This window comes from Macrosteles quadrilineatus, unplaced genomic scaffold (genome assembly GCF_028750875.1).
Source record: "Macrosteles quadrilineatus isolate MER2022 unplaced genomic scaffold, UCM_ALF_1.0 Scaffold_2__2_contigs__length_208266976, whole genome shotgun sequence".
NCBI lineage: Eukaryota > Metazoa > Arthropoda > Insecta > Hemiptera > Cicadellidae > Macrosteles > Macrosteles quadrilineatus.
Window position 1 is genome coordinate 92341011 of NW_026542595.1, and position 13373 is coordinate 92354383.

At 39.2% G+C, this 13373-nt stretch overlaps 1 protein-coding gene across 1 annotated transcript in view; it reads right to left on the reverse strand.

Moving 5' to 3' along the window:
* The window catches only part of LOC128985840 (DNA-directed RNA polymerase III subunit RPC1), a 40939-nt gene that overhangs the window by 6529 nt on the left and 21037 nt on the right, over positions 1–13373 (reverse strand). Inside the window, exons 16-26 of the mRNA XM_054405765.1 lie at positions 12729–12886; positions 11413–11521; positions 8193–8364; positions 7692–7849; positions 6358–6475; positions 4994–5123; positions 4258–4376; positions 3306–3456; positions 2609–2793; positions 1641–1809; positions 837–970 (exon numbers count right to left, since the gene is read on the reverse strand). Of these exons, the coding sequence (XP_054261740.1) occupies positions 837–970; positions 1641–1809; positions 2609–2793; positions 3306–3456; positions 4258–4376; positions 4994–5123; positions 6358–6475; positions 7692–7849; positions 8193–8364; positions 11413–11521; positions 12729–12886 (1603 nt within the window). The remainder of the gene's footprint in view (positions 1–836; positions 971–1640; positions 1810–2608; positions 2794–3305; positions 3457–4257; positions 4377–4993; positions 5124–6357; positions 6476–7691; positions 7850–8192; positions 8365–11412; positions 11522–12728; positions 12887–13373) is intronic.

The window sequence follows — 13373 nt, forward strand, 5'->3', positions numbered from 1 at the left end:
GTTAGCTTCACAGACCCTCTTTGAGAGGTTAGAATCACCACAAAGTTATTAACAAGTATTTCAGTATATGAATAAAAAAATTTTCTTGGAACTGATGATAAGATTAAAACTTGATGGTTAAATCTTACTTTTGATCAGGAGAACACCACTCTACTAAGCTTATTTAAGCATATATAGACTAAAAAACTGCACTGGATGAAGAAGTATGAACACAGCTTCAGACATTAACATAACCAAACTTTCTTCTGACCTTGGTCAAAAATATTGTCTCCAGTCATCCGAGTTGCATCAACTGTCCTCACGGCCTGCGTGAAGGCGCTAGAATAGGTCAAATACAAAATTTGATTAAATGATGTCTACATCAGTAGTTAAAACTAATAAAACTTAGTATGCTGTGAATCAGTAGTGGAAAAGGTCTTAGCTTTCCTTGCATCCATTCACTCCCCGCCAACACTGCCGTGCCAAGAACAAGGGCAAGCTTAAGCTTTGAAAAATTAAAATGGCCTCTATTTTAAAATTAAACAAAGTAGAAACTTGATGCTTTGTGAAAAGATAGTTCCTATTAGTCATCATGCACGTACCAAGTTTGAAGTTGGTACCTTTAGTGGTTCCAAAGTTATGTAAAAAATACATACACACCACCAGACGGAAAACGAAGAAAGATAAGGCATATGTTTATATGATAACATCACCATGGAGTTTTGGGAGAGAGTTTTGAAACACCCTGTATTATCATAGTGTAGCACAACATGTAGGCTATTGATTTTTGGCAGATCCAAACCACAGTAAAGTTGGCCAACCAGAACCAGACTAAGTTGAATGTGAGAAAAGGATATTTTTGAAGCAGTTTGAAGAGGCCAGTTCCCACCGCCATGGGAATGCCCATGATGATGGACTCAGACACTCCGGAGATGACATCAGTCTGGCCGTGGTACGCTGCATCAAACAGATGATCTGCCGTCTTCTCAAACTGTTCAACACAACAACAACAAACTCATAACTAATATATTTCATTATTCAATGGTCAGTGTTATTTACAGAGACAAATAAGATAATAATTACAAAAGGAAAGCAAAACAAACTTCAAGAATAAGTAAATCGAAACTTCAAGAATAAGTAAATCGGTGTGATTCTTCTTACCTTTTTTGGATACTTCTTCATTTGTCAGACTAAGTTAAATGAAAAATAAAATTATTAAGAGTAGTATACGTTACTAATAAATAACTTTTACAAAATCCGAAATATCTCTGGTCAAATAGCCTGTAAAAACTACAAAGAATGTAAAGAAACAGTCAGCGCTGTGTTGTGTAAGCCTAGACAAGCTAAACTGCCTGATAAAATGGTAGTTGTTTTTTTGTGTTATGCATTATCTGAATTAAAGCCCCAAAGTTGTACCACTGAACCTTACGTAAATTGGATTTTGTGGTTGATACATTAACCTAACATGCTGTGTTAACTTAGTAGTTTAAGCCACTGTAGTTTTTAGTTTTAGCCCCATTAGTTCAAATCTGGACTAAAATGTTTCTATTTAATCATTATGTAATTTTGGTTTTGTTTACGAAACTAAACAAAGAAACAATAAAAATTTTAATTAATAACTGAACTATATAATTGTTCGGTTACCAACAGTATTTGCTTACAGAGGCAAGGTTGAGCACAGACTCCTTCATCTTGGCCAGTCCGTGGCGAGTGATGCCAAGAACCTCACCTCGGGAGGTCATCAGGTCGGCCACCAACATCGGGTGACGAGGGTCAATACTCATCCCGTGGTTCTCCATCACCAACTTGATCTCCGACATTATGGTCGACCTACAACAGCAAACAAGTGTTGGTAAATCACTTTCAGTACAGGTTAAAAATGAAACTTCTCACTGTAGAACAAATGACTATTCCTGTTTAAATTTAGACTGGTTGACAGGAACAGCTGAGTTGAATTATAGAAATAAATGGTAATTAGCACAGGCACTAGTGGACAAATGGAGAACTGACTGAGAGCAAGGGGAGATCAGCTGATTGTTTTCCCTTGCTATAAATTAGAGCTTGGAAAACAATTACTTTCTTTTGGTATTAACTGTTATCGAAAATAACTGCTTTGTGAACAAGAGTGCTAAAATAGCTAGTTGTGTATTAAGAGTGCAAAGTACGTAATTGCCGTTTGAAAACTGTAGATGGTTGAGTGCAGCCATACATTTCAAGAGCGGCAATGACTGTGCTCATAATTCACACAAGATTTTTCTTACCACCATTAACTTAACATAACACACAGATCAACTTAATTAATTGTCATTTAGGATAAGTTTCCTTTTTTAAGGTTATGTAATTTCAATTTACTTACCGGATGTTAGTGTTTTATAGAAATGCAAACTGTGAAATCAGCTGATTTAGCAAGCAAGATGGGAGAGAATGAATGAGCTATTTTGCCTACTGTTTACAGGTTAGGTGTTGCAATGTGATCGTTTCCATGCAGTGGTACGTAATTTCTATCACTGGGTGGTTGAGCAGTCTAATTCGAGGGAAAACTTAGAGCGTAATTTTTATTTCTTTAATTGCCTTTTTTGTTTTAGATTTCAAAAATCGTTGATCAGTAAGAAATTTCTTCTCTACCTACCTAGCAGCCTCTATGCCCAGTGTCTGATAGACTTGGTAGGTGTTGTTGGACCAGCACTGAGTGCCTTTCACACCTTGAGTAGCCATCACATCACGTAGGTTGTCTCCTTCTACTAGGAGCTTGTAACGAGTCACTCCTCCGGAATCATCCTCGTGGATCACTGCTCGGTTTACTGAAGGGACTCCCTGTCCAAAATCAAAATAGTTAGTGCATAAAACAAACAACATTATACATAGTGACAATTAAAAAAAAAATAATTGTAAATAGTAGTTGAAAGATAGAGATGTGAGGGGGCTGGATTTTAAAGCCAAGTTGCTCCAAGTCTTGCCTAAAAGTTTGAGTAATCAAAGTTAGGAATCAAGTCAGTTCAAAAGCTCTGCTCAATAGTAAATTTTAGGCTCACACGCCTCTATTGTAAGAGTAACTTTTGTTTAACTAATTATCAGTGGCATGAAATCCTTTTCTACAATTTAAAGTTTTCTTTTCATCAACGCTTCCTTGTGAGTAAATTTAGAGGAAAGCCACACAACAAAATTTCAATGGATAGCTAGAACGTAGCTAACTCAAGCATACAATACATATGGTCACACTACTTTATATATTGAATAGGATTAACAAAGCAGGTTATAAGTTTGGTAAACTCTTTTTTTATCTGTTCATTGTGATACACAGGTTTTACTTTTCATATTTGTCTCACCTTGATGACAACTTTAGGAATGTTCTCTTTGAGGTAGCTGAGCATAGCATCAAGACCCATAGTCTTCTGAGATGTGGCTTGTATAGTGAGAATAGAAGGGCCTTGCACCTGTACTTGGTGAGGTTTCACCTTCATACGTGACGTACAAATACTACAACACACAACACGGTTACAACATATCTCACAAACCCGCTCACTTACCAATGGATAGGTTATACATGACAGTTAAAGATCAAAACTAAAATCATTTCTAGCTGGAGTAAACCTAAATTATACTCCATTCAAAATATTTTGGCGGTTTTAGGGGAAGAAATCTATTCCCTCCACTTAGTCCTCATAACTGTAAAACAATAGCTCAACAGCTGAAGATTGCTGCAACATAAATAATGTTTAATGTTTTTATGTTTTGTATATATGTTGGTGTGAGCGTATTTAATGTTTTGACAACCTCATCAAGGGTGAAGTTTGATGTTCTTGACTAGGGTCTGAAGAAGGCGACATAGTCACCGAAACAATCGTCATCCCTTAGAGGAGGTATATAAGAGTCACAAGACAATAATAAGGTAAATTAACCTCTTATTTATATATATAGGCTATAATAAGCAAAAACAAGTGGTGGGGGTACTTCCCCTCAAACCGCCTAAATTTTGTGAATGGAGTATAGCAACTTTCCAACTGAAATTTACTACGGATTAACCAATAATTAAACTAAGTTTTAATATCTCTTGCATCTTTGATTACTTTTTAATTACAACACAACTCATTAAAAGAGAAAAAAAACCCACAGTGACTGATGCGCTTAAGGTTCACACAATTATCAGAGACAATCTATAAAACAGTTTCAAAAGTTATAAATTTTCTGAAACTAAATACTAGGTTCACTAGTATTAGGGGGGGTATTAGGTTGGTAGTAGGTAAATACTAGTGTGGTGTTGTCCATTGTGTAGAGTACCTGTATCTGACGGAGTCAGCGTCTACCTCCAGTTTTAACAGCCTGATTCTCTCCAAGTCCAGCTTGATCAGAAGGAAGCTGTCGTAGGGAAGGTACACTTCCTCCATGTACTCACACACCTATCACAACAGACCTTGTAGTAATGCATACTATCATAAAATCAAGGTTAAGGATGTTACATAGAGAACAAGGGCCTAGGTTTTTAAGATTTTTTGTCAGGATAGCAGATTTACCTGAATAATGGTCCAATCTGACACAAAGGCACAAGACTTGGCCATTTTGTGTACAAAATCACTATGTACACAAAACTTAAAATAATTCACTGTCACTGACAGCATTTTCAACAAAAGAAGAGAGTTAAATATTCTCTCTCTTCCATAGATAAAAATGCTGTCAGTGACAGTGAAATATAATGAAAAGTGTTGTGTATATAAAGGGGGGGGTGTATAAGGGGGGGGTGTATAGGGGGGGGGGGGGTGTATATAAGGGGTTAGGGTGTTGTGTAGTGTAAAGTCTTGTATCTCTTGTGCCAAATTGGGCATTTCCCATTCAGGTAAGTCTGCTACCCTTACAAAAATAATCTTATAAAAATCAATTAGCTAATACAATAGCTAATACAATTAGCTAATGAATCGCCTGGAACCAACAAATTTTAACAGGTTGATGTGGAAAAGATTTGTATTTTACGTAATGGACATCAAGAGAAGAAGATAAAAGATGAATCAAGGTTCCTTACCTCACCCAGCACAGTTTTCTCAATACGACCCTTGACTCTGCGCGCAAACTCGGGATCCGTGTCGTTCTCCAGATGTGCCGTGATGATGGGAGTGCTGATGTTCTTGGCTGCGTTGATGATTTCTTTGATACTAAAATAAATCAGTTGACCAAGGTTAAACACTGAAGGTTAACTGGATTTTAAATTTTAAAACGAGAAGACAACCAAAGTAGTCAATTATTTGTTATTTATGCAACATCAAATGTTATATTGACTAATTTTAAGTTTCTGTCAATTTATTCTGTATATAATAGCATTTACTTAAGATACTGAAGCAGAAATCCCATCTACATATACCAGGATACTTTTGTATTGGCCACCCTTATACAGCGCGCTGCGGCGGTTATGTTAGGTTCGGTTATCATAAATATGTTTGTAGGACTTTCCTCGTTTTGTAATGAAATAAACGATACGAGATGAGTCATACTTTCTCCTGCTAAATCCCCTCCAAATAGGCTAAGGTCACGTCGTTGACTGGAGCACTTGCATCACCTGTCACCGCGCCTGTATCTGGTTCAGTGTCCTGAGTGATGACTCATCTGGTATCATTCGATTCACAAGAAACGAGGAAAGTCCTACAAACATATTTATGATAACCTAACCTAACATAACCGCCTCAGCACGCTGTCAGCACGCTACTTGGCGGAGTACATGTGGCAGTTAGTGGCGGCGATGCATTCAACTCAATTCTCGCCGACATCGCTGCCTTCTGGGAGGCAGAACTCAAAGGTTGCTAATCGTAATCATGTCAAATTTGGACATTAAGTCAATTAAGTATGTTCTTTTCAATTATGTAGTTATTTTTGGTCTCTGGTAAAAAATCCTTCTGAAATAAATGACCTCAGTATAATAAGAAAGTACCTAGACCAGTTGTGGCCAACTCATTAAAATAGAACATCGAATGAACCTTTTAGAGTTTGCTGCAATCTAAAGTTCCAATTATTCCTTTGGTTTTTGTGTTATTGTTGATGTGACACAAGTTCCGTAGGTTAAAATAAGTTATTCTATCAGTTTGGCTTGGTTACAGAACTGCATTATTCAACATAACTCTGTAATTTACACCAGCAAATTCTATTGATGGCTTCATTCAACTAAGTTGATTTTTACATTAAAACTGACTTTAACTTAAAATGGGAACGTAATGTCTAGTTCAAATCATACTCAAAGATAATAGCCGCAGCGAACAAACTTACAAAAACAATCAAAGCTTATGACTATTTATTACATAAATATCCCTAGTGATAAGCAAAAGTTACTTATCGCATTGTAGAAACAGCTGATTGAAAATAAGTTACACAGCTGTGATTACAAAAGTGATCAGTTACCGAGGCACTCCCTGTGTAATGTTCATGCTGGCCACACCAGCAAAGTGGAAGGTCTTGAGAGTCATCTGGGTGCCTGGCTCTCCTATACTCTGAGCTGCCAAGGCTCCCACAGCAGTGCCTGTAAGATAGAACAGTTATGTAAAGGGAACACTTAACATTTTAAGTCTTATAGCAATTTTGTAGTATTTAAAAACAAGAAAAAGAGAGCTTTTGATGAAAAAAATATATTATAAGAGGGTTTAGCATTATGCTCAATATTACTACAGTACAAATATCTATCACTAATTACCGGTACCAAAACCATACGAATAATCAAAACTCCAGATCGCATCTTCAAAGGAAAAAGGTATTTGAAATGGTAGAAGATAGTAGCACTAGACAGATGACCGCATGATGATCAATACAACACTACAGTAGACTCACCTCATGATGGACACAATATGAAAAAGATTACTGCAAACTTCAAATAACTTCAAAATAAACCACAGCAAAAATGTATTTAGTTTATGTTTATTTAATGCCGACACAACTTGGTATGTATATTATGGTGAAGATGAGTGTTGAAGGAAGTGACAGCCTAGTTACTAAGATCAGCTGATTCAATAAGAATAAGAATAAGAAACATTTATTCCATTGATCTTTTTACAAAGAAATAGGACACATCATATACCGGTACATTACAAAATAATCATCTAAATACAATTAAGTTTCTGATACATCCAAATATTATAAAAAGTACAATTAATTAGGTACAATAGCTTATTTTAATTAAAATTTAACATCAAAATTACACTTGATAAAGTCACTTATGCTGTAGAAAGGATTTTGAATTGGCCAATTATAAATTCTATTTTTGGAAATATTGTAATCAACAAATTTTGCACTGTCAGGTAGTTTATTAAAAAAGCGAATTGAGTTAATTTTGAAGGAGTCACCCGTTTTAGCCAGTCTATGAGGTTTCATGCTGAGCTTGCCTCCACCCCTAGTGTTGTACTCATGAGTGTCAGATCTAAGGGGGAAAGACCGCAAGTTTGACTTGGTGTAGAGTAATACTTGAAAAATGTACAAATTAATTACTGTTGGAATTTTTAATTGTATGAAAAGAGGTTTAAAAAGGGTAGGTAAGAAAAAGAGGAATAGCCAGTACTATAATCTCAATGATCAAGAACAGCTGTGTCAAGTTTCCATCAACAAGCTAGTGACTTTTCTCAGGATCAAATGAGTGATCTACTGTGAATTACTGAGTGACAAATTTACAGTGCAAACAAAATATTCACTATTTCGTAATTTGAGAAAGTAAAGGTCCTTGTTATCTGTGAACGTTAATTTCTCACCAGGTTCGATTTTAGCGTTCATGAACTTTGTCTGGCAGGTGTCAAAGAACTGCACCAGCTGTGAGACTGTCAGTCTCTCTAACTCTTTCACCACCTTGACATCTTCCCTGCCTTTTGTCTGATGTACGAGACGACGAGCAACACCATACATGAAGTCTCTACCACAAACACAACTCACTGTTAGAACTAATAACTTTAATACTAAAATAAATCTTTGAAAGATATATAGGCCCTTCTGTTTTACGTCAAATTACAAGGAAATTTTATTTCATGATCTCTCAGCAATCAATGTTATTATTCTATGACATTTTAGCAATCAATAATACATGCAGGGACTAAGAGTAATTACTTTGTTGGTGGGTTGTGCTGTAAAACTTTGAATCAAAATCCCAGACATAAACACCCAGCAGAAAAGGAAAGAAAAATAAACTAAGGAGGGGAATGCAGAAAAAGTTTGACACTTGATTCTTATTTTTAGTAAATAAAAATTAACTGACTTACTTTAGCTCGGTCTTGAATTCGTCACTGCAGCCTACCAGGTCCTCAGTAGACTTGATGAGCTCATCAGTGGCTTGAATGATCTGAGTAGCTGTGAGTGCTTCCTCATCTCTACTGGGGAACACAGCCCTCACATGATCTAACACTCTGCGCAGTTCCACCGGACACCCGTTACCTGTCAAACAACAGTTACATGAGCTCATCAGTGGCTTGGATGATCTGTGTAGCTGTGAGTGCTTCCTCATCTCTACTGGGGAACACAGCCCTCACATGATCTAACACTCTGCGCAGTTCCACCGGACACCCGTTACCTGTCAAACAACAGTTACATGAGCTCATCACTGGCTTGGATGATCTGTGTAGCTGTGAGTGCTTCCTCATCTCTACTGGGGAACACAGACCTCACATGATCTAGCACTCTGCGCAGTTCTACCGGACACCCGTTACCTGTCATACAACAGTTAGATGAGCTCATCACTGGCTTGGATGATCTGTGTAGCTGTGAGTGCTTCCTCATCTCTACTGGGGAACACAGACCTCACATGATCTAGCACTCTGCGCAGTTCCACCGGACACCCGTTACCTGTCAAACAACAGTTACATGAGCTCATCACTGGCTTGGATGATCTGTGTAGCTGTGAGTGCTTCCTCATCTCTACTGGGGAACACAGCCCTCACATGATCTAACACTCTGCGCAGTTCTACCGGACACCCGTTACCTGTCAAACAACAGTTACATGAGCTCATCACTGGCTTGGATGATCTGTGTAGCTGTGAGTGCTTCCTCATCTCTACTGGGGAACACAGCCCTCACATGATCTAACACTCTGCGCAGTTCTACCGGACACCCGTTACCTGTCAAACAACAGTTACATGAGCTCATCACTGGCTTGGATGATCTGTGTAGCTGTGAGTGCTTCCTCATCTCTACTGGGGAACACAGCCCTCACATGATCTAACACTCTGCGCAGTTCTACCGGACACCCGTTACCTGTCAAACAACAGTTACATGAGCTCATCACTGGCTTGGATGATCTGTGTAGCTGTGAGTGCTTCCTCATCTCTACTGGGGAACACAGCCCTCACATGATCTAACACTCTGCGCAGTTCTACCGGACACCCGTTACCTGTCAAACAACAGTTACATGAGCTCATCACTGGCTTGGATGATCTGTGTAGCTGTGAGTGCTTCCTCATCTCTACTGGGGAACACAGCCCTCACATGATCTAACACTCTGCGCAGTTCTACCGGACACCCGTTACCTGTCAAACAACAGTTACATGAGCTCATCAGTGGGTTGGATGATCTGTGTAGCTGTGAGTGCTTCCTCATCTCTACTGGGGAACACAGCCCTCACATGATCTAACACTCTGCGCAGTTCCACCGGACACCCGTTACCTGTCAAATAACAGTTACATGAGCTCATCACTGGCTTGGATGATCTGTGTAGCTCTGAGTGCTTCCTCATCTCTACTGGGGAACACAGCCCTCACATGATCTAACACTCTGCGCAGTTCTACCGGACACCCGTTACCTGTCAAACAACAGTTACATGAGCTCATCACTGGCTTGGATGATCTGTGTAGCTGTGAGTGCTTCCTCATCTCTACTGGGGAACACAGACCTCACATGATCTAACACTCTGCGCAGTTCTACCGGACACCCGTTACCTGTCAAACAACAGTTACATGAGCTCATCACTGGCTTGGATGATCTGTGTAGCTGTGAGTGCTTCCTCATCTCTACTGGGGAACACAGCCCTCACATGATCTAACACTCTGCGCAGTTCTACCGGACACCCGTTACCTGTCAAACAACAGTTAGATGAGCTCATCAGTGGCTTGGATGATCTGTGTAGCTGTGAGTGCTTCCTCATCTCTACTGGGGAACACAGCCCTCACATGATCTAACACTCTGCGCAGTTCCACCGGACACCCGTTACCTGTCAAATAACAGTTACATGAGCTCATCAGTGGCTTGGATGATCTGTGTAGCTGTGAGTGCTTCCTCATCTCTACTGGGGAACACAGCCCTCACATGATCTAACACTCTGCGCAGTTCCACCGGACACCCGTTACCTGTCATACAACAGTTACATGAGCTCATCAGTGGCTTGGATAATCTGTGTAGCTGTGAGTGCTTCCTCATCTCTACTGGGGAACACAGCCCTCACATGATCTAACACTCTGCGCAGTTCCACCGGACACCCGTTACCTGTCAAATAATAGTTACATGAGCTCATCATTAGCTTGGGAGATCAATTACCGAACTCTTACTCTATCAAGTATTTATAAGTGCAGTATTTATATTTGGTCAGGATTACAATTAGTTAGTGATTTTCTCTAACAGGTTTTTTTTCCAACTGTCAGCAATTTTTCCTTGACAGCAAGTGACGATGATAATCTCTTGTGATTTTGGGAGATGTTCACCATTTTGCTGTTATGGCAGAATACAATGAGGATGTGTCTGCAACTGCATAATATATTCAACTATTGCGGAAAATCACAGGATATGTTTGTCGCCATTGTGGGTAACAATGTTGATATATAGCTGTGATTAAGGGAAATGTTCACGGTTCCGAGTATTCCAGTTCCAGTATGGCAGGTGAAGATGAATATAAATATGTGATTGTGGGGTATGTTGAGGATTTTGCCACTATTGCAGGAAACAACAATGATGTCTCCGTTATCGCTGGAGAGGTTTACAATTTTGTCACTATTACAGAAGATGATGATGTCTCTGCTTTGGTTGGAGATGTTGCTGTTGGTTACAAAGTAGCTGCAATTTTGTGAGTAATTCACAATTTCACTATTGGGTGGTGGCAATGACGATGTGTCTGCAACAGTAGTCCCGTGATCACGGTTTCCAGTCATGATGATATAGAACAGTGCAATAAAGAATGAAAATTTATTTTTGTCTTTATTGCCATTTGAAAAGATTTTTACTCATGATTTTTAAACAAACTGAAGTTTCTCTTTTGCACGGGAAGAAAAATCCCGTCATGTCCCTAACTAAAACTACAATCCCGTGCATCCCTACGGACATCAATCAATTTTCTTCATTCAAGCCATGTTCTATGTTGTGTGCTACAGTACTTAAGTTGGGAGATGCTATCTAAAGATTGTGATTTTAATTTTAATACTAGTAACATGAAAGAATTTATGTGAAGATGCTAATGTATAAATATATTTAATATTCAAAGGCTAATATTTTAGTACTTACCTTCCATATAAGTAGGATCTAGGCCGTCTCCTCCATACAAGAATTGAATAATGTCACTAGAGGAGTTACGGACAGTCAAGTCGTAGTGCAAACAGAGATCTTCTAAAGACTGTAACAGGAAATGTTGACACTGTAGAACATAAATAATATAATTTCAAAATTAACCAATATTAAGAGTAAAGACGTAGAAATACCGCTAAAATTGAGTTATTAGATAGTGATAGATACCAGGTCGCAGGTCATTTTCTGTGACTTGAGTTAGCCTACTGCCAAAACAACTCAATCTCTCCTAAGCATACTCGGAAGATTTATCAATGTAAAAAGCCCTTAAATTACTTTTTCAATACAATTAACACAGGGACATAACTGGGTGTGTTTTAAACCCAAATATGAGTATAGTAGACTGCAGTAGGATGCATTTTGTAGCTTTGTTACAAACTAAGAACTGCTATTCCTTTAGCAAGGGTATTTGATTAAAAACCAAATGATCAAGGTCAGCTGCGTCCAATTAAAAAACCATTAAAATGCTATTGGTTCCGGATAATTGAATGCACCAGATTATACCGGTGCTTAGACTTTTCCTGACAATACTGCACACCTTGACCAGACGACGCTGCATGTAGCCAGTCTCGGCAGTCTTGATAGCTGTGTCTACCAGACCCTCCCTGCCTCTCATCGTGTGGAAGAAGAACTCTGTGGGAGTGAGGCCTGAGTAGAAACTGTTACTGAAACACTATGCTCACCTTGACCAGACGACACTGCATGTAGCCAGTCTCGGCAGTCTTGATAGTTGTGTCTACCAGACCCTCCCTGCCTCCCATTGTGTGGAAGAAGAACTCAGTGGGAGGGAGGCCTGAGTAGAAACTGTTACTGAAACACTGCTCACCTTGACTAGACGACGCTGCATGTAACCAGTCTCGGCTGTTTTTTACAGCTGTGTCTACCAGACCCTCCCTGCCTAACATTGTGTGGAAGAAGAACTCAGTGGGAGTGAGGCCTGAGTAGAAACTGTTACTGAAACACTGCTCACCTTGACTAGACAACGCTGCATGTAGCCAGTCTCGGCAGTCTTGACAGCTGTGTCTACCAGACCCTCCCTGCCTCCCATTGTGTGGAAGAAGAACTCAGTCGGAGTGAGGTCTGAGTAGAAACTGTTACTGAAACACTGCTCACCTTGACTAGACGACGCTGCATGTAGCCAGTCTCGGCTGTCTTGACAGCTGTGTCTACCAGACCCTCCCTGCCTCCCATTGTGTGGAAGAAGAACTCAGTCGGAGTGAGGTCTGAGTAGAAACTGTTACTGAAACACTGCTCACCTTGACTAGACGACGCTGCATGTAGCCAGTCTCGGCTGTCTTGACAGCTGTGTCTACCAGACCCTCCCTGCCTCCCATTGTGTGGAAGAAGAACTCAGTAGGAGTGAGGCCTGAGTAGAAACTGTTCTCTACAAACCCTTTAGCTGCTGGTATTTTGGCTACAAACAATACATTAGGATTAACAATTTGGAATTAAATGAATGTGTCAAGATAAATTACAAAATTGTAGATCAACTGTGTTGCAGTTTGTTATTGTTATTCCAAACTAATTGATTTTTTTGTCAAGGGAACAGTCCAAACTATAGCCTTGTTACCCTCTTACGACGATTTTTTGTTAGGAAGCATCTATCTATATATTAATAGGCAAGCATGTTTCTTTAGAACCTTTTTTCTCTGCTCGTATGTTTCACATGTAAAATCTAGGCATACTGTTAGAAAGATATATTATCAAACGATTCAAAGGTTCGATCAGTCGGTCGTCAATTTTTAGCCGTGCACGTGCCTTAATGTTTTCGTGTCGTGTCCGTGTCTTGTGTTGCATGTACTATTTATTAAACTTTGACACTATGAAAATGAAGAAACCATGTAAAAAATGTAAATATGTAAATAGTTCAGTTTAGTGTATGATGACTACGCACCCGACGA